This window comes from Pinus tabuliformis, chromosome 1_1, assembly GCF_031772625.1.
Source record: "Pinus tabuliformis cultivar Carrire ecotype Pingquan chromosome 1_1, CPIR1, whole genome shotgun sequence".
NCBI lineage: Eukaryota > Viridiplantae > Streptophyta > Pinopsida > Pinales > Pinaceae > Pinus > Pinus tabuliformis.
The window spans coordinates 152,790,104-152,812,855 of record NC_142297.1 but is presented as its reverse complement, the minus strand read 5'-3'; the positions used below and the strand labels follow the sequence as shown (position 1 = coordinate 152,812,855).

At 36.1% G+C, this 22,752-nt stretch overlaps 1 protein-coding gene across 15 annotated transcripts in view; it reads left to right on the top strand.

Moving 5' to 3' along the window:
* Nucleotides 1–22,752, top strand: part of LOC149212063 (MADS-box protein SOC1-like) — a 300,150-nt gene that overhangs the window by 200,901 nt on the left and 76,497 nt on the right. For 5 of the 15 annotated variants that reach the window (XR_016250743.1, XM_089391683.1, XM_089391686.1 and 2 more), the window contains one exon: nucleotides 12,805–12,846. Coding sequence is in view for 10 of the 15 variants with exons in the window: in XM_089391683.1 (XP_089247809.1) it covers nucleotides 12,805–12,846 (42 nt within the window). In the remaining 5 variants the exon portion in view is untranslated. Of the gene's footprint in view, nucleotides 1–12,804; nucleotides 12,847–12,947; nucleotides 13,082–13,366; nucleotides 13,487–13,613; nucleotides 13,676–22,752 lie in introns of those variants that run through there. The other 10 variants (XM_089391682.1, XM_089391678.1, XM_089391676.1 and 7 more) reach the window with 5 other exon arrangements.

Genomic DNA, 22,752 nt, shown 5'->3' with positions numbered 1-22,752 from the left:
GAAGACGAAGAAGACAGCACCAGCATTGAAGTTTTTGTGAGTTTGTTTCTTGGAAGTAAGAAATTGCGATAGTCACTCCTCTAAAGAAGTCACTCCTGAAGCAATCACTCTTGGAGCATTTACCGTGATAGTGAGAACAAAGGCTTGAAATAGAGAGTTGTTTTTGTGCAGAGCTTAGTGCAGTTCATTGTAGACACATTGAAGTTGTGCGAAGACATTATTGGAGATCATGATGGCTATTTGAAATCATCATGAGGTAACTTTGCAGACTCTGTGTGGGTAATATAAAGATTTGTGAAGACTCCTTCATATGAAGACAGGTTGTCATTGATGATATAGCATGGAGACTATAATGAAGCTTGAAGCCTAACAGCTTGAAGGTTGATCATTAGAACACAAATGGCGAAGCCAAGGAAGAAAGTCTTCAATCCTCCTAAAGATGTGTCTCCCTCTACCACTGAAATACAAGTCAACCAATTTGAGGAGGCTCCATGGGTCAATGGAAACTTTGATATATGGGAGGCAAGAATGAGGAATTTCTTAAAGACTCAAAGCATTGAAATCTGGAAATCAATGATAGTTGATAGCATGATGGATGGAGAATCCAAGGAGTACAATGCAAAAGCAATGAAAGCAATTTTGAATGGGCTACCTGATTCTATAAAGAACAATTTAGGAAAATGTTCGTCAGCAAAGGGTGTATGGGACAAACTTCACGATCTTCATTCAAAAGGAGCATTGACAATGACCACTAGTCAAGAAGATGATGGAAACCAAGAACCAAATCCAGAACCCATCATAGACGCTGAAAATGAGAATGACGACATCAAGGCTAAAGAAGACCTAGAAGATGGAGAGAATGAAAAAGACTTTGTAGAAGATCTCCTTACTAAACTTATGGCTACCATGGAAGAGATTATCAATTTGAAAAAGGAAAATGAGGAACTTAATAAGAAAGCACTAGCTGGTTACCAAGACCTAACAAGGAAGAAAGTTGACCTTGTCAAGCTTCAAGTACAAGAAAGTGATGAAGAGCTTGCCAAGCTTAAGAAGGAATTTCATCAAAGCAAGAGAAATCATCATGAAGAAGTCATATCCATGACAAATCAATTGGGTAAGGCAAAGAAATGGGAAGATACCTTATCAAGTCAACTTGAACAAACTTGAAGAAGAGATTGCTCAGTACAAGGTAGAGGTCCCCTCTCTCAAATCTCAACTACAAGAAGCAAGAAAGTTAGCACAAGGAGCTAAGAAGACAATGGAAGCAGTGGCAATTATAGAAGGACACGTTGATGAAGCAGAGAAGGAGAGAAACACCATGATATGTAAACTAAAAGAAAATGATGGAGAAATCTTCAAATTAAAATCCAACATCAACCTTCTCAAGGCCGAAACATGTAAAGCTACAAGGATCAAGGAAGAAATGGAGAGCAGTCTAGCAAAGGAGAATGAAGAAATCTTCAAAATGAAGTCAGATATAATCTCACTTAAATTAGAAACAAATGAAGCAATACGTATTAAGGAAGAAATTGAGGAACAAATTGCTAAGAAGAATAATGATTGTGAAAGATTGGAAGAAGAGATTGTCTCCCTCAGGAAAAAGGTTGAAGGGATGGACAAAACCTTGAAGAGCTCTCAAGCCTTGGATGACATGCTCAGCTATCAAATATGTCCATTTGATAAATCAGGTCTCGGGTATGCAGGTGAATCCTCAAGCAAGAATGATAATGCTTCAAACAACAAGGATATGAGGAAGTTAGAAAGAAATGTTGATGCTCCCAGTTTCAGCAAAGTTAAAGATAAGATTCAAGGCGATAATGAAGGAAGTCTTGTTCCAAGAAGAAATGCAAATGTTGTCAAGGATGCGAGAAGCAATAATTATCATCAAAGGATCTCAAGGCAGAAAGGCTTCAGATGTAAATCAAGGAAATCTCCATCTCCCAGGTACCAAAGTTTATTTTTTGGTTATTGTTATTTTTGTACAAACTTTGGACACTTGGCAAAAGATTGTAGGGCTTATAATGATCCCTGTCAATCTCCGAGAAGAAATTTCGCAAGAAGAAGTCATGAAGTGGGAGCAAGCCATGGAAGAAGAGATGGACTCCTTCATGCATAACCAAATTTAGGACTTAGTCAAGTTCCTGGAGGTAAAACAACATTGTAGAATGAATGGGTTTACAGGTTGAAGGAAGAATATGGAGGTAAATAGAGGAATAAGGCTCGACTTGCAGTGAAGGGGTTTGCACAAAAGAAAGGTATATACTTCGATGGAATTTTTTCTCCTGTTGTTAAAATGACTTCAATCAAAACTATTTTCAGTCTAGCGGAAACAAAAGATTTGCATCTTGAGCAGTTAAATGTAAAGACAACCTCTCCATGGGGATTTGGAGGAAGAAATATATATGTAATAGCCAAAAGGGTATGAGGTCAAATGGAGAAATTAGTGTGAAAATTGAAGAAGATATTGTATGGCTTAAAACAGGCTCCAAGGCAGTTGTATCTAAAATTTGACTGGTTTATGTTTGAACAGGGTTATACTGGGTGTCACTCTGACCATTGTGATTATCTTAAAAAGAAAAATGATAGTAGCTATATTAAATTTCTATTATATGTAGATGACATGCCTGTTTCAGAGTCTAACATGCAGGAAATAAATGTGCTCCAAATAAAATTGGAAAATTCATTTGCAATGAAGGATTTGAGTGCCGCAAAACAAATCCTTGGTATGAGAGTAGTTAGAGACATGAAAAATCGCAAATTAACATTTTCTCGGAGTGAGTACATAGAAAAGGTGTTGGAAAGATTTAATATGTATAATGCAAAACCAGTTACAACACCTTTGGCTATCCATTTCAAACGAAGTAAGGAGATGTGTACTAAGACTCAGGAATAGATGAATTATATGTAAAGTTCCATATAAATCAACAGTTGGAAACTTAATGTATGCAATGATATGCATAAGCCCTGATATTACACACGCAGTGGGAGTTGTAATGAGGTATATGAAAAATCCAGGAAAAGAGCATTGGATGGTAGTAAAGTGGATTCTCAGGTATTTGAGAGGTGCCACAAATCAAACATTATGCTTTGGTGGTTCAAACATTGCTCTACAGGGATATGCTGATGCAAATATGGCAATTAATAGAGATAACAAGAGGAGCACTACAAGGTATTTTTTTATTGTAGGTCGAACAACTGTCAGTTGTGTTTCAAAATTGCAAAACATTGTTGCACTTTCAATAGCGTAAGTAGAGTATGTTGTTGCTATAGAGGTTAGTAAAGAAATGACTTGGTTACAAAGGTTTATGGATGAATTGAGTAAGAAGCAGGAAATGGGAAGGTTATACAATGACAGTCAGAGTGACATTCATTTTCTAAAGAACTTGACATTTCATTACGAGACTAAACGTATACATCTCAAGTACTATTTCATACAGTCAATGTTGGAAGATGGACAATTCAAGCTAGAAAAGATACACACTAGCCAGAATCTTGGAGGTATGTTAACAAAAGTTGTAACTAGGGAGAAACTAAGATTCTTCCTAGTTTCAATTGGTCTTCAAGTATGATGGTGAAGATGAGAAACAACCAAGTCCAAGTGGAGTCATTTTCCAGCAAGTGAAGCAACGATGGAGTTTATATAATCAGTCTCCAAGTGGGAGATTGTTGGGTGTGGTGCTTGATTATTTCTTTGATTGTTCAGAGGTTTTTTGTTTCAGTTATGTTGGATCCCTGTTCCTAACGGGTTAGAAACACCTCTCATTTAATCGCCATTAGGGGGGTCCAGGGGAGAGGGGGCGACAATGACTTTTATGAGCCCCCCCTTGCTAGGGGTTTTGAGGTAGCACCCTCGAAGCTAAAAATAGATGAAAATTTGCCTTGTAAAATATTGTAATTTCGTAGTAAATTCGGGCCATTTATTAGGCGGATGATCTGATGGTAGAAGTTATGCTAATTTAGGGTTTTTTCCCTAGAAGGCAACCCTCAGTTTATATGAGAGAATTATATTGCAGTTGTGGATGATTATTCTGAGTGAGAAAGAGAGATGAGACTATGTGAGAGCGAAGAGTAAATTACAACAGATTTGTTGTAGGTTGTATCTCTTCATTTTGTTGGATAATATAAAAGGAAGGACTAGTTGTTTCTCCATGGATGTAGCCCAAATTGGGTGAACCACGTATATCTATGTCTCTCTTGTTTTATGCTTTTCTGCATTTCAGTTTCCACAATAATTTGCGTACTTCATTGCTTTGTTAATTAATTTCTAACACCAAACTATTTTCACTTAGTGGTATTCATTAATTTCTTCCCAACATTTTTTTCCTACCAACATTCTTCTTTTAAAGTCTTCCCACCTTTTTGCTTTACTTAGGATTTTTCAAATTAGAAAAATTTGTCTCTTTTTCCTTCATAAGAATGTCTTTCTCTCCAGTGAAGCTTATCTTTGCACGCAACATAACATTTATCTCCATTTATGTAGTTTCCCTCGTGGCGATATTTTTCCTAGGAAGTTTGCAAGAATATGGGAATTCCACCATTTGGACTTAATCATTTAACAAATTCTTAGACATCAAGGAAGCCCACAATACTCGTGTTATTTCCCATATCGTTTCCAAGGAAAATGAAACATTTATATATTAATGAAAACTTTATTCTTGGCCTCACAACGAACATTTACACTTCAATATTTACAATATATATAAAATAATCATGCATGTAGATGCACTGTAATAGGGTTATCAATATCGTCCTCCATCCATCACATCTTCATTGAAAGGGACTATAAAGGCTCAAGTAGTAGAGTGCCACATCCAACACCAACAAGAGGTTCTTAGAATATTGAAGGGTAACTTTGTTGTGGAAAAAATAGGACGAAACAAGAAGGATATCAAAATCATATTGAAATAAATTTGAAGTGGGGGATTCAATATTTGTGTGACTACAACCATATAAACAAATGTCCTTCAAGAAACAAAAGGACAATAAGTCAGCTCTAAGGTATTATGGACCCTATAAGGTGTTCTAGATTGTTGGAAGTATGGATTTTAAATTACAGTTACCTCCATATTCACGTGTACATGCAGTCATCCATGCTTCTTTCTTCAAGAAGTTAATTAATGATAAGATCTCAGTCCAAGCTATTCTACTAGATATTAATGAAGAAGGGAAAATGATACTAGAACTAGAAACAAGGACTAAGCAGTTGAGAAATCAAGAAATCACTCAGTACCTTATGAAATGGAAGAACCTATCAATGGAAAAAGGGACATGGGAAGATGAGTTATTCATGGAAAAACATCCATAAATAGCCATGTGTTGAGGACAACAGTCCTTTGAAGGGGAGGGGCATGTTAACCCCTTTTTAAGCCCGATGTTAACCCAAAAAACCATTATTAAGCCCTAGATATTGAGTGATTATATTTCTATTATTATAATGTTATGTAGGGTAGAACCCTGCATGGTCCCATTTTATTATAATTGTGTCATTTGTCTCCTATATACATACTAAGGAGACCATGTCTTAGGATCATCAAACATTATCTTCTTCATTGTATTTATTGTGAAAGGAGGCTTCCCCCTCAAAGTGGACTGTAATTATTAGTTTCTTATCATTTTCAAGGCACAAGGATCATAACAGGTAAAATATTAGGGTGGATCCCTTTCATGTCCTTGAGATTGCTTGCAAACGCTGTAGTGTTCTGTAGGGACAGTTAACGGTTCCTATTCTTGTTCATTGTGCAAGAAGATGTTGGGCATATTTCCACCATTTGACTATTTTCTAGTCAATTTTTGCATTAAGGTTGTCCACAAATCCCCTTTTAGATGAACAAGAGCTCGAGTTTGTGGTGGTTGTTCTTGCCCTTGTAATCCATCAAATTTTAGCATAGAAAGATACACGTTTTGTAGAAAATTGGAAGCATATTTGTCGTCATAATGGTTTTTTTAATCCAAATCCATCTCAAAGGTGACAATGGGCTAAATGGATTCTTATGTTGTCTTTTCTTCTTCCTCTTCCAACTAGATATGGATCCCTCCCACAACGAATGGTTGAGTATCAAGGTAAAGAATTGTTGGAGATGTTTCCTTAAGTATTGGTGTTTCCTCAATTGGATGGATGTTTCCATAAACATGAATATTTCCATACATCTCTCTAGGTTCAATATTATGGCTCATTTGTTCAACCATGTAGAGTATATTATGTAACTTTTTACTCAATCTATTTAATTTTTCATTCTTTCTCTCAAGCTTGTCTTTGTTCTCTTTATCTCTTTCAAGCTTTTTGTGATTTTTTTGTTAGCTAGGTTCAATGTGAAACTTTTACATGGTATCATAGAAAGGATGTTGCTAGGAGGAAACAAAATGCATTTTATTTTCATGTTCAAGAGGAAGATGTAGTAAAAAGGATTGGATTTCTCATCGGAAGCTAAGGATTTTGCATCAAATCATTTGCAAAGGCTTGTACCCAATAACAACGGGTACAAAGGTTGAGCCAACATCAGTTGTCGAGAAAAATAGGTATCTCAACCGCATGGATGAGGCCTACAACCTTATTTGCATGTCAATGTCCCTAGAGTTGTTGTTTCACATTGAAGCTTGTACCACTCCAGATGAGATTTGGACAAAGTTGGAATCTCTCTTTGGAAAGCAGGATGAAATGAGAGGCCACATGCTTAAGGTAGAGTTGAATTCCTTAGATCTAAGAAGCTTTGAAAACATCCAGGACTTCTTTATGAAGTTCAAGTCCCTTATTCTTCAACTAAAGGGATGTGGCATTGACAAATCAACTCAACACAATCAGTTGATCCTTTCTATTTTGGAAAAACTTGGTTTGGAGTATGTTGTGTTCATCTCAACATTCCATGCAGGGAAATTCACTACAGGATCGACGTGGAAAATTCCTAATTTGGATTAGTTTATTGATTCCCTAATGCATGAGAAAGATAAGCTCACCAAAATGGGGACAAACGGGGGTTCTAAGCCAAATGCACTTGCTATATGTGAGAATAACAACACATTTAATCCAAAGTCAAAGTAGAAAGGAAAGGGCAAGGTGTATTCTAAACAAAAGAAGGAAGGCAATTCCAAACCCTTTGATGATTCCTCCAACTCCAAAGGTGGAAAGGGAAAGAAAGGGAAGTCAAAATGTGGTTACTACGACCATGGCTATCATCCTGAATCATCTTGCATGAATAAGACAATAGATATCATGGCAAAATCACTTCAACAAAACAATCTTGGGGACTACATTCCCGAAAATGCCAACAAGAAGTTGAGTAAGAAACCACCGAACAAAAGAGGTAATTATCATGCTTTAATTTCCATTATTTCTTCTCCCAATGCATGGATCATGGATTTAGGTGCATCCCATAATATGGCAGACACAAAAAATGTTCTATCTTCTATTTCTACATGCACGGGTCCTCCCATCCTCATGGGTAATGATACTCCAATAGAGGTCATTGGACAAAGGAGAGTATAACTCAAACATGGAAGTTTTGAGAATGCCTAGAATGTTCCACAACTCTCTGTGAATCTACTCTCTGTTTATTAGATAACACACTCAGGCACAAGAAGAAGAGTAGAATTCACATAAAATTTTATAACTGCATATGAAATGCACGATAACTCCAAGATTGTTGTTAGTGAGGAAAATTATTAGTCTTGATTGTATATGTTTAGTAATTTTATTGCTAAATCTGATTATTCTTTACTACTAACACATGTTGATGATGATAGTAGACTCTGGCACGAGAGGTTTGGTCATTTAAACTTCAAATACATGCAACAACTCTGCAAGCAGGGAATGGTCACTGACTTGCTCGACATTTCAAAAGGAGTTTGTCAAGGATGTGTTCTTGCCAAACATTCTAAAGATAAGTTTTCAAAAGGAAGGGCTTGGAGGGAAGCCTTTCCCTTGGAGCTCATCCCTAGTGCTCATGGGACCCATTTCTTCATCCATCTATTAGCAAAGTAAGGTACGTGATTGCATTCATTAATGATTTTTGATGATACACTTGGGTGTATTTTCTCAGGCAGAGGTCTGACGTTTTTGAGCATATCAAAGACTTCAAAGCTCTTGTAGATACTCAATACAGGAGGATGATCGAGATCCTCCGCATTGACAATGGGGGGGAATATGTGAATCGAAATGTTCAACATCTTTGCTCAGAGGCTGGTATAAAACTACAACATATAATACCATACACTCCGCAACATAACAGAGTAGCCCAACGAAAGAATAGATCCCTCAAAGAGATGACCACTTGCATGTTGCATGCAAGGTCTCTTCCTTCCAAGCTATGGGTTGAGGCACTTAACTATGCCAACTACATTCAGAATAGATCTCCTCACAAATTTGTAAAGGATTAGACTCCCTTTGAGGCATGGAGCGGAAACAAACCAGAAGTCACACTCTTTCGAATATTTGGATCATGTGCATGGGCCCATGTACCCTCTGAAAGGAGGAAAACATTAAATCCTCAAAGCAGTGGATGCATCTTTGTGGGTTATCTAGATGGTGTGAAGGGTTATAGATTGATTGATCCCTCAACTAAAAAGATCTTTGTTGAGTGAAGCATCCAATTTGAGGAAAGTCCATTGCATGCACCATTGGAACCACATGTAGGGATCTTTGTTCCTCTCCCTCCACCAGACATCAATGATGATGAGTCCACTCGTTCAGATGAACTCTTAGATCAGATTTCAGAATCTCATTTTGAAGAACACAAGCATAATCCACATCCAAGCCCCAATTGGGCTTCCAACGATGACTCATTACCCCTTATGTGAAATCAAAGAATAAGAATCTTAAGAGAGATATATGCACAAGACCACCCAACTATAGGCAGTGATCTTCTAGGGGATCCAAAGATGACAATTTCCTAGTTTGAGGAGCCTCTTCCTGCACTCACAACTACTGAACTAGTTATGCCCATTAATTTTTACATGGTTCTAGCCTCAGACCCACAAATCTATGCAATCTGTAGAGAATCCCTTCTGGGAAGAAGCTATGCAAGAGGAGAACAACTCTCATCTCGAGAACCAGACTTGGGATCTAGTTCCACTTCCTTTAGACAAGAAACTTGTTAGATGCAGATGGGTCTACAAGACTAAGAAGGCAACAAAAGTAAATAGATAGAGGGAAAGATTGGTTGCCAAAGGATTTCATTAGATCCATGGGATAGACTATGATCAGACCTTTTCTCCAGTAGCAAAGATGGACTCCATCAGATTAGGCCCTTACCATTGCTGCAGCCAAGGGGTGGGAAGTTCACCAAATGAACGTGAAGAATGCCTTTCTTCATGGGGATCTCTCAGAGGATATTTACATGGAGTAGTATCAGGGGTTCATATAGAATTCATCCTTAGTATGTCGACTTAAAAGTCCCTCTATGGCCTCAAGCAAACGCGTAGAGCATGGTATGCGAATATGGATGCTTAATTTATTTCTTAGAACTTTGTGAGATGCAAATCAGATCCAAACATCTACATATTGAGAACCTCAGATTCCTTACTGATCTTAGTTCTATATGTTGATGACCTCCTGATCATAGGAAGTTTGGCTTCAATAATTGCTATGGTCAAAGAAATTATGCATGATAGGTTCTCTATGATAGACTTAGGTCTACTGCACTATTTTCTTGTTCTCAAGATCAACCAAGATGCTTCCAACATCAAGCTATCTCAGAGTATGTCTGCCAAGGATCTCTTGATTAAATTTTGCATGATCAACTGCAAGTTCGCACTCACACGATTTTCTGGGGTACATCTTGAGGATTGCAAGGATACACCATTGGTGGACAACACCTTGTATCAACATCTTGTGGGGAGCCTTTTGTATCTTACCCACACTCGACCGGATCTCTCAAATCTAGCAGGGGCAATTTTGAGGTAAATGCAGGAGCTGCATGAGTTACACCAAAAGGTTGTTAGGCACATCCTTAGATATGTTTAGGGCACTGCTAGTTATGGGATACAATATGCAACATGTTGTGTATTGGATCTTATGGACTTTATGGATTCTGATTGTGTTGGCAATAGCACTGATCGCAAGTCCACTTCGAGGTATGTGCTTAGTTTGGATTTTGGTCCCATCTGTTGGTAGAGTAAAAAGCAATTAGCAATTTCTTTATCATCAACAAAGGCCGAGTCATTAGGGGAATTTTGAGGTATAAAATGGGCTTTCTAAGGAAATTATAAAATAATAGTGGAAATAATAAAATAAGATTAGATTACATCATCAAATTTTAGAGGTAAAAAAGAAAAAACTATTTTTTCAACTGGTATTTTCAACTTATCTTCCTTTGGATATACTCAAATTTCGAGCGGAAACACTCGTTGGATGCAAAATTTGATTCCTCATCCAAGGAATACCCATGTTGAATTCTTTCGATAGACCCTGCTACGCAAAAAATGAGAAATATATGAAAATCGTGATTTCAATCACATTTTTTCATGATTTCTCATATCTCGTGTAGCAGGGTCCTTCAAAAGTATGCAACATGGTATTCTTTGGATGAGGAATTAAATTTTGCATCCAATGGGTACTCCCCTTGAAATTTTAGTAAAACTTTAGGGAGATAAGTTGAAAATACGAGTTGAAAAAGTTGTTTTATTATTTCATTATTTTTTAATCTTTTTACTTTTTTACTCCAAAATGATGAATCATCACCCATGGTTGACATCATCATCTTGAATGCTATTGTTTCTTATAAAGTTTATTTTGGTTGGACATTTTTCTTAGGAGGCCCATTTTAGACCTCAAAATTCCCCTAATGTACCAAGGAGTAATCAACATCACTATTCAGACACTTTGGCTTCAAAACTTTCCCACTGAGCTTGGCATCAAATTCCATCGTTTGACTATCATTTGGTGTGACAATCAAAGTACCCTAAAGTTTTGTAGAGACCCAGTGCAATGACAGTGGACCAAACACATCGAGATACATATGCATTTCGTCAGAGAGATGGTTCATAGCTAGATCATTGATTTGTAGAACTATCCATCTACTGACTAGATTGCAGACATCTTCATGAAGACATTTACTACATAGAAGTTTCACTTTCTGTGTGATAGTCTTGGAATGAATGACATGGTTGCTTAGTACTTGCCTTTTATTTCTTCTACTTTGGCACATTGTACTTTGACGGGGGGTTTTTCCCATGAGGTTGTTTTCCCTTTTTCCTCTTGTTTATTTGTTCTATGTTATTTAGAAGCATTGTAAAATGGGTACCTAACATGGATTCTTTCGGGGACCTATTCATTGTGTTCTCCCTAGTAGTGCTTGAAAGGGTGTATTGGAGATGGTCCCTCCTTATTAAGCATTGATGTTTCCTCAATTGCATGGATGTTTCCATAAACATGGATATTTCCACACATCTCTCTAGATTCACTACTATGGCTCATTAGTTCAGCCATGTAGAATAAATTATGTAAGTTTTCTACTTGTTCTAATTAATTTTTCATTATTTCTCCAAAGCCTATCTCTGTGCTCTTTTTCTCTTACAAGCTTTGTGTGTTTTTTCTCTTAGCTAGGTTCAGTGTTGAACTTTTATAAAAACAAGGTGTTTTTGAGATTGACCATTAGAACTGGTCATGTTTCTTTCCCTAGCATCAAGTTATGCATTTGTTGTTACCAGCCATGGTCTTCCTAAAATAATAGAGTAATTTTAGATTTGGTTCGTAGGACAATGAAATCATGTATCCCCAACCATCAATAGAGACAATCCAATCCTCCAACACTCTCTTAGGATTCACTGGTGATGTACCTTCAAGTTGAAATATTCAACGTATATGTCTCGACTATCCTTAAAGACTTAGCGTGAAAATGGTATCATTTTCCATTAGAATTATGGATGCCTCCCAGTCTATCGAAGTATCAATGTTGTTTTAACATTTACATGCCTATCTATATATATATATCACGTAACCCTCGATGATTTTTTTTACTAAGCCAGTGCCTCAACCATGCTTACCCTCAATTCAAGATAAAAACAAAGAACCTGTGGTACAACACCACATTGGAGCTAAATCTGCTTAAAACAGTTTCAGATCGATAGACTCAGATAATACCCAACCAAATGAGCATCCTATAAGTGTTTCATCCAAAATTTCTTTAAGAAATCATCGTATTCGTAAACTGAATATCGTTAGTCTTGTCAAATTCCAATAAGCCTGAGTTAGACGATGTGGAAGTCGTGCAACAGAGAAAGGGAAAAAATTGCTGGTAAGTCGTCTCAAATTTGCAAAACTTTTCTAACTGATTTCAGAATTGACCTTTCATGTTTAATTCATTTCAGTATTAACATTTTATAGTCTAGCTGCTGCTCTGACCTCGTAGTAACTAGACCTACTTTCATTTCGTCCATCATTGGCCGTTTGACATGCATTTCTTTTTTTCCCACGAATCAATTTTGGTATTTTGTTAATTTATCAATTTTTTTTCAAAACTATTCCGGGGCATCCCCCTATGTTTTTCAGGAAAAATTTACTCAAAATTTTATAGATGAGATTAATTTTACTTCGGAATCGCAATTAAAATAATTTCATTACACTAAGTAACATATTCTAGTGTCAACTTCTGAAAACGCAAGCTAACTAGATATGTTCACACATAATAAATATTTTAAATTTCATGGTTGAAGGGTTATTTGACATTTGCTTCACCTTTCATCCAGTTTGTTATTGCTATAGGAGAAAGATATTAACTTTTTTAGGTTTTCTTAAGATTTGGCTTTTTGGGTTGTAACAGGGAAGGTTATGGTATGAATTGTAACCTGACTTTAGTTTTAGTAAAATTGTAGGAACGGATGCTCACTGAAGAAAATGTTTTTCTTCGTAAAATGGTAAGGAGAAGTTGTATAATTATTGTTGTAAAATTGCGCATTAGATTGTTTGTAGCTTTTATTTTATTTAGTTATAAATTAATTTCCCATTTATTTACTAGTGTGCCGGTAGCCAAGATGGTTCGGATTTGACAGCACCTGTAAACCACCTTGAAAGGATAAGGATGGAGCACAGTGAAGTCGAGACTCAATTGGTCATGAGGCCTCCACATGTACAAAAAAATCACCTTTCCACGTATAGTGTTCATTAATCTTCCTTCATTTCAATAAGTTTACATGATAAAATTGCTATTACTGTGCGTGTAATTTTGCTTTTCATATTTCCATTATGCAAATAAACATTGTAGCTGTAGGCTCTATTTGTTATATTTTGAAAATCAAACAAGCGTAAATACAGGTGGATCAAGGTTGAAACCTTTTCTCCCTTTGCGTGAGGGAATTTTCTCCCTCTGCATATTATGAAAATTTAATGCGACATTTGAAAAATAAAGATCATTTATATTCCATTTTCCCTATGTAGGGTGTTTATTGAGGTCAGCATGATATAATCCTCCGTTAGTCGATTATCACATCTTCTCCGCTGATGGCTGAGGGACAGATGGAATGGTTTACTAACTTTAACTCGTCACTCGTTTGTAAGGTTAGCCATTTCATAAGGTTACTCATTTCATTCACATTCCGGTTGGTTATTTCCATGATTCACATTGTGTTAGAAATCATCTTGCCAGTGTTGCGACATTTAAGGACTGAGATTCCATTTTACTCAGGTTATCAAGTATCTACACGCTTTGCTATTAGTGTCAGCCTCTTCTCGTGGAGCTTGTTTTAGGTAAGTACCCTTGCATTTCTCATGTTTTAGGACTATCTCCGTATTTGAATGTGCTATTTGGGGAGCTTCTGTCACCTCCTTGAAAGGCTTCCTCGTTTGCTGTTTCCCTCAAGTCTACTAATCTTCCACTCCTACCTCTCTTCGCTTTGAACCCTTGCCTTAGACTTCTAGACTTCGACCTTTTTTTCCTCCCTTTTTCCGTTTACCCTTTACATCTATATTACTGTCATTGGGTGTCAACTCTTTATATTTATATTACTGTCCTTGGGTGTGAGCTACTCCATGTCCGGGTTGCCTGTTCCTCAATCCCTCTCTTATCCTATTCCTTATGTTTCATAATGCCTCATTGAGGACACGCTCACTCTGCCCTAGATTACACTAGGCATAAGATATCTCCAACTTGAGCCCAGGGCAATGCAAAGGACTTTTCTAGCTGTTATTGGGAGTTTACCTGGAGGTAATCCAGTGAAGAGACAAATGATGCAGAACAAGAGGCACAAATTGCACGTAGATTGTTATGAAACATTGACGTGCAAGAGAATGTCGAGCAGTGGGTTTCTGACATAGGAAACCAGCCATCTAGCCAAATTCAATATTGAGATTGTAGATTTGTATGGGCAAATAAAGATGCTAAAGGGAAAAGTACTGATTGAAGGAAATGGAATTTTGTTGGTGTTGGTTATTTCCAAAGAAAGTAAATTCCAAAAAAATTAGTTTTCCTAGTTTTCTAGTTGTGTTGTGAGCTGTAAGCTTACGTAGGTTTTCGATTTCCCCACTATGAAGGTTATCCATGGACTCACATATTTTTTTTTCTTTCTATTTTCCCTACTATGGAGGTTATCCATGAGGCTCATCCCATTGTATATATATACATTCAATTTTTTTTTGTGTTTAATAAAGTAGAAGGTTGGCTTTGCAGTTTGATCCTGGAGAGTTTGAGAGTCTTTCATGGTATCAGAGCAGATCTGCAAGCCCTTTCTCTTTGCTTGATTATTTCCGTGGATTTTTTGTTGATTGTTTGCTTGGAGTTATATCCATACACATTAGACCCATATTCGATCAATCTTGGAGCGGAATAATTGTAGATGACAGCATAAATCTCTATCTTCTTTGTTGACGCATTCAACTGCTTTGTTGCCATTAGTTCTTGGATCGGGGGGCATGTTCACCGTTTTGACTACCAGAGCCAGATCGATTGCTCAATTTTGCAATCATTGAGATTGTGGCACCCACTCTTTAGATAGTGCAAGCAATCTATTCAATTTGCATTTGGTAGATTTTTGGATCATGCCATAAGTCTGACATCCATCCATATTGGTTTTTTTTGCCTCGATTTTGCTATTTTTCTACAGTGACGTGTTTTCTTCAGCGTTGGAAAATTGCCGCTGTGCATTAAAAATTCGGCGTCATAACTACACATCATCAACAGATTTTCCACTAGAGGTATTTTTAATTGAAGATTTTTTTTGGCAATTTATTTTGTTGTGGGCTTTTATTTGAAGGGGGGATTTTTTATTATTTGTGATAATATGGCCTAATTGAGGCCCGTTGAGCTCCTCACTCCCCAAGCTCAAAATGAAACAACTCCTGTAATCAAAGAGATTGTGGCAAACTTTAAAATCAACCCACTTTCACCAAAGAAATGGAGAAGTTTGTTACAGAAATAAGCTTGATGAAGCCATGGAGTTAAGTGGGCTTCATGTTTTAGACAATTTTCTATTCCATCTTGATAAATGTGATACTTTGAAGAAAAGTTGGGACAAGTTGGCCTCTCTATTTGGAAAAGTCAACAAGTTCAAGGCCTTACAATTGGAAACAAAATTGTCTTCATTGATCCCTGATGAGCATGCCTCTATTGAAGACTTTCTTGTCAAATTCTGGTCATTGGTTGCACAGCTGAAAGGATGTGGAGACACCAAATCAGATAGTGAGTTCATTTTCTTGATTCTATCCAAGCTCAAGGGTCTGTGTAAGGTATTTGCTTCTACATTTTATTCTACAATGGATGCACTTGATGATAATTTTAAAATGCCTTCTTTTGAGTTATTTTGTGAACGCTTAACAAGAGAACAATCTAAGCTTCAATAGTTAGATGCTCTTTCTAGCTCTACATCTCAAGCTCTTTTAGCACATATATCCAAAGGAAAATCCAAAGCTAGTCCTCAAAAGAGGAAGGATTCTAGTCAAAGTAGCGAGCCTCCCTCTAACCTCAGCAAAAGTCAAAGCCCTCTCCATCCTCTTCGAAGTCCAAAGAGTTACCAGAAGAAGCATCAAATGAACCCTACAGCTTTTGTGAAGGAGAAGGGCATCCAAAATCCAAGAGTTATAAGAAACTGGAAGCATTGAATGAAGCGATGAAGCAACATAATATTTCAGTATCCAAGCCCTCTTCATCTGGTAGAGGGCATGCTTTATCTGCTTGAGCTTTACATGCATTCTCAGACAACTGGATATTTGACTTAGGTGCATCTCATCATATGACTCATTCCAGTAAGTTGCTTCCATCTCCATTTGAGTGATTCCCAGATTATAGTGGGAGACTCTTCACAACTTAATGTTCGTGGATCAGGCATTGTGCAGTTAGATGATGGTTGCATCAAGAATGTTTTGTTTGTGCCTGGCATCTCCGCAAATTTACTTTCTATTAATTAGATCTGCCATTATGGTGATGGGAAAAGAACTGATTTTTCTCCCATTGATGTAGTCATTTGAGAACTACAAGATCTAGAAGTTATTGTTGCATATGGACAAGTAGATCACCACTCTCGCTTATACAGATTTGCAAGCTTTGATGGTTCTTCTGGTAACTCTTTTATTCGACATGCTAATTCATTGAGTAAGCTTTGGCATGAAAGATTTGGACACCTTAACTACAGATATTTGTAGCAAATGAATTCTCAAATTCTTATTCTGGGGCTTCCTAAGGTGTCATGCACAAATGGAGTTTGTCCATAATGTGTTCTTGGCAAACAACATCAAGATCCCTTCCAAAATGGAAAGCATTGCGGGCTACTCTTCCGTTCGAGTTGGTGCATAGTGATCTTATGATCTTTCCAACTCATTCTTTTTTAGGAGCTAAATATGCACTTACCTTCATTGATGATTTCTCACGTAGATCTTGGGTATATTTTCTTAAGTTTAAAACTGAATTCTTGGCCACTTTCAAAACTTTTAAAGCTTTTGTTGAGAAGCAATCCTCTCTTTCTATAAAGAATCTACGCACAGATAATGGGAGGAATATGTCAGCAAGGGATTCAAACATTTTGTAGAGAACATGGCATCTTGCATCAACACTTTGTTCCTTACACCCCTCAACAAAATCGTGTTGTTAAAAGGAAGAACAAGACACTGAAAGAAATAGCCAATTGCATGATTCAATCCAAGAACCTGCCATCCTCCTTTTGGGCCGAAGCAGTTATTTGTGCCAATTATATTCAAAATTAGATTCCTTATAAAGAAGTTTTACATATGACTCCAGAGGAAGCTTGGAGTCATGTCAAACCTGATGTCTCTACCTTCAGAGTCTTTGGCAATGCAACATAGGCCTCGATTCCAAATGAGAAGCACAAAGCTATGGAGAAGAAGTGCCAACCACTCATTTTTGTTGGCTATGGTGAAGACATGAAAGCATATAAAGATTGTTTGATCCTATTACAAAGGATGTTTTGTTTCACAGAGCTATTTGTTTTGATGAGAACTTCAAACACTCATCAAAACCCTCTCTCTCCATAGATTACTGTGATGGTGCAGGTCATGCTGATAGTTTTATTCTTGATGATCAAGAGGATGATGAGAATCCTCCTCCTAAAGATGAAAATCAGCCAGAAGAACAACCACTTCCTGCAGTTGATCGACCTGCACAGGAACATCTTGATCAAGAATAATAGAGGGGAAGCCATCGTGAGAAGAAGCGGCCTGAAGGGTATGGCTATGATGTATCTAATTTCAGTTATTTTTCTCTTGCTCCCAACAATATTAAGCCCAAGACAATTGGTATTTCTTTTTTCAGTCATGCCATTTCGGAGGATCCCCAACAATTTTTTGATGTAGTTGGGATACCTGAATGGGAAGCTGCCATGATAGAGGAGTATTCTTCTTTGATGAATAATCACACATGGGATCTCGTTCCTCTTCCCAAGGGACAAAAACTAGTTCGTTGCAAATGGGTCTATAGGACCAAATATGCTGCAAATGGTTTTGTTGACAAATATAAGGCATGACTAGTGGCCAAGGTTTTTTCACAGATTGAAGGTATTGATTACTCTGAGACTTTTTCACTTGTTTTTGAGATGAATTCCATACGCCTTGTGTTGCCTCTTGCTACCTCACAATGCTAGTTAGTTTATGAGATGGATTTGAAGAGTGCCTTCTTGCACAAAGATTTACAGGAAGAAATCTACATGGAGCAACCTCCTAGTTTTGTGCAGGACCCTTCTCTTGTCTGCAATCTTCACCGTTCTTTGTATGGTCTCAAATAGGCTCCACGAGCTTGGTATGAGAAGATGGATAGTTTTCTACTGTCTACAAGCTTTGATTGCTATCACTCAGATCCTACAGTTTATACTAAAAGAGAAGGAACTGATCTTTTGATATTAGTTCTATATGTGGATGATTTGATTCTTACTGGGAGTTCTTCATCCATGATACAGAGTGTACAACAATAGTTGATGGAGTAGTTTGACATGATAGATCTTGGCCTTCTGCATTATTTCCTTGGTTTGTAGGTTCATCAATATTTAGATGGCATCTTCATCTATCAGCAAAAGTATGCTCTTGATTTTCTTCAGAGATTTGGCATGGCTGATTGTAAGTCAACACCCTCTCCATTTTAGTCAGGTGTTACACTTACTGCTAGTTGCTTGTCACCCAGTGTTGATCCGACCTTGTATCGACAGTTGGTTGGGAGTTTGTTGTACTTGACACATACCTGACCAAACATCTCTTTTGCAGTTGGACTTGTCTGTCGGTTCTCCCAGGATCCACATGAGAGTCACTGGCAAGCAGCTAAGCACATTCTTCGGTATATTCAAGGCACTTCCAAGTTTGGCATTCAGTACACCGCTGGTTCTTCTAAGCTGGAAGGTTTTACCGACTCTGATTGGGTTGGTTCTGTTGATGATCAGAAGTCTACATCAAGCTTTATTTACCATCTTGGTTCAACTCCTATTGCCTGGTCCTGCAAGAAACAATCGACAATTGCATTGTCTTCCGCTGAGGCTGAGTACCGTGTTGCAGTCTTGGCTAGTCAAGAAGTCCTTTGGATTCAACAGTTACTGATGGAGTTTGGAATTCAATAGGAGCATCTGACCACTCTTTGGTGTGACAACCAAAGTGCCATCAACATCTCTAGAAAACCAGTTCAGCATCAGTGGAGCAAACACATAGAGATCTACATGCACTTTATCCGACAATTGATCCAAGATAGAGTTATCAATCTAGAATATTTGCCTACTGAAGCATAAGTGGCTGACATCTTCACTAAACCTCTTGCATCTCCTAGGTTTCTTCAGCTTCATTTGATGCTTGGGGTGAAGGAAGTAGTCTTTGGGGGGTCATCTTGAATCCTCCTACCTTCACCATTTTCTTTTTGGTTTCTTGTCTCTTTTTTGGAGGAGGTTTTTCCTACGAGGTTTCATTGTTGTTGTACATGGGTACCTCATCAGGCCTAGTTGTTGGGACCCATTTGTTTTTTTCCTCCCTACGTTTCGCTTATGGGGGTGTGTTGGCGTTGGTTATTTCCAAAGAAAGTAAATTCCAAGGAAATTAGTTTTCCTAGTTGTGTTGTAAGTTGTAACCTTGTGTAGGTTTTCTATTTTCCCCACTATGGAGGTCATCCATGGGGTTCATCCCATTGTATTTATACACATTCATTATTTTTGTTTTTAATAAAATAGAAGGTTGGCTTTGCAATCTAATCCTAACGAGTTTTAGACTCTTTTCAAATGTTTGTGTGTATAGATGCTTTGTAGAAGTAGGTTAAAAAGCTACATAAAAGAGAGTTTAAATGCTACCTAGTACCCACTTAGGTGAACACTTCTCATAGTTAATTGTGATATCTTTATATTGCTTTTGCTTTTGATGAGAATGCATAGGTATGATAACCCCTAGATAGATCTATTCCAAATATCTAGCCAATATAGACTCAATTGCGAAAGTTTTCTAAGAGTAGTGGTGTGATATTCATAATTATATGCTTATTTCTATATTGTTTTTATGGTTTCCCTACATGTAAACTAAAAATAGGTGTAGTCTAACTTATAGACAAATCGCTGTTTTCACTGGAATCCCAGAATACAATTTAAAACAAAAATATGATTTTTTGTTATTTAAAATATATTTTTGAATCATAAATAGATTCAATAACCCAGAGCACTCAAATTCTACAAATTAAATAATTTAAACTTAAATTTTTAAAAATCTCTACGAATTTAATTAAAATTAAATTGACTATACTCTAAAAATTATAAAATAAATATGATATTTTATTTGATGATAAATCTTAATTAATATATATATTGCATTTGTGGAAACTCCCAAAATATAATTCCCTGAATAAAACTTACTAAAATATTAAATAACAGTTATATTTTACTGATTAAAATTAAAATAGAATGACTGCATACCAGGTAAGAACAAATATAACGAAAATAAAGAAATAAAGAAAGAAGGTTGCGAGTAGTGGAATAAAATTCTTGAATAGCCTGTAAGATAGTTCATGCCTTCAAATTACAGTGGAATAAAATTCCTTAATAGCCTGTAAGATAGTTCATGCCTTCTATAAACAATTGTTTCATGTTGATTATGATATTTTAATTTCGAGTACGTGGTCACCGCTAAAAAAATTATTTGTGACGCACTGGTACATTATTATTTAGTGAAGGCCATTTTCATATAAGTAGTTTAACTTATATGCATGTTTTTATTATATTTGTTGCGGGTAAGGTATAATGTTTTTAATTTTTTATTGATTTGTTATTAGTTTAATAAAAATAAAATTATTTAAGTTTAATATTATGAAATTAAATTTATTATTTTTAAATAAAATTTATTTTTATTTATTTTAAATATGATTGGTTGCAATGTCTCTTTTTTTATTATGTAATAATGGAAAGAATTGACTTTTATGTATTTTATTATTAATTACTATGTATTATATCATTAATTACTATGTACAATAAATATAAATAATTTGAAAAATAACATTATATATTAATTACTATGTACTATAAACACAAATGGTTTGTAATTAAATTCAAAAATTCCATTTTCTCATTGGTGTAAAGTATTGAATAGACAATATTTATGGGTTTTATTTTTTTATTTTAAAAAAATAATTTAAAAAATATAAATTTGAAAAAAATATGTAAAAGTAACATGTGTACAATTTGTACAACTCTCATTATATCAGTCTATACTCTAATTACATGACATGTGTACTATAATATGACTATTATATAAAAAATGTCATCATTCAATATTAAATAAATAATTATTAACTTGTTATCATTCTTTTCAATATCAATTATATATATAATCTTTATCTACAAAAAATTATTTAATTATATTAAAAAATAATATAAAAAATGTTAAACAAATATTCTTATAAAACTAATTTTATTATTGTTTAAAGTACATATAACACATCATGACATTAAAATTTTTATTAATTAAACCATAGAAAATACTAGCTATATAACTTTCTTCTTATACCCGTGTGTTGCTGTGTGACTTGTCACAATTTTGAATTTTAATGCACATCTTGAATAAAAGACAATTTAATGTGCATCCGCATTACTCTACCATATTCAATAGTGGAAGATAATTGCTAGCTAAATATGTGTTAAATATGATATGAGCCAGCTCATTCATGCTAGTGGTAAGTACCTAGTTCAAACTTTTTCGGTTTGTTATGTCATTGTAAATGACATATACTATCGGCTTTTTTCATCTGTTTTTGTCCGTACAACCAACTTTTCCATATTTGCAAGATAAACATTTAATTTTTTGAGTTCTTATGGCTGATGACGTAGGTCCGCTCCCACATGCCCACTCCAGGTTTCGAGAACGGACATGAACGACAAGGCGAGTCCTATTTCCAATCCTATAACATATTTATGACACTCTGACATGCGCCGGAAATAACCTTTTATAACATCGCGTCCGGATAATTATAGAAAAAAAGAAAAAGCTGCGCGTTATAAACGGCTATCTCCCGAACATGTCAGGCGTCATAAATATGTTATGGGGTTGGAAATAGCTCTTGCCTGAACGACAACAGGATCCATTAATGTATATATAAACTTGCTGCAGTCTATCATATAGCAAGCCACGGTCAAGTTCAAATGTTTTCATAATTAAAAATCAAACCTAAAAATTCATTAAATTATTTTTCCTTCCTTTGTACGACCACATTGTTTGCAGAATGTGACTGTAATATTGAAAAAAAACACTGGCCCTGAAAAAAGGGAAATTTTTTTATTTATTTTTATTGGGAGACCTGAACAATTGGAGAATTTGACAAGCCACTTTGTGTTTTCCAAGATGAACAACTCATGAAGGTCATGTGATCTTGTTGCTCAGAATCGGTGAGAGTGAGATGACATTTTTTTTTCACAATAATATGTACGATTTATGGGTCGAATCGGTGAAAGTAGGTTTAGTTTGGAAATTTTACTCATTAGCAATGAATTTAGTTAATAATTAAAGTCGTCCACTTATTAATCACAAGATTTTATTTTCAAATTTTTAAAAGGAAAAAAATTAATCTGAATTGGATCATTATATTGTTTATTATCCATCTCTATGTATTTGGAGTGGAAAAAGTGGAGGAATCAGTTCATGGCATTGTTTTATTCGCGAGATTCAATTTGGCGAAACAAAGTCTAGAATGTTTCGGGAGCGTTTTGAGCCGTCAAACGACATTTTTCGGGGGTAAAACTTTGCCGCATTTGCTCGCACCTTTTCATGCTATTTTACACAGAGACCTTTCCAACGACATAAGAAGCGCGTCAATCAGAGTCTATACGCAAAAATTATGCCACCCAGAAGTTGACCTTCCTGTTTTCGTAACTATAGTT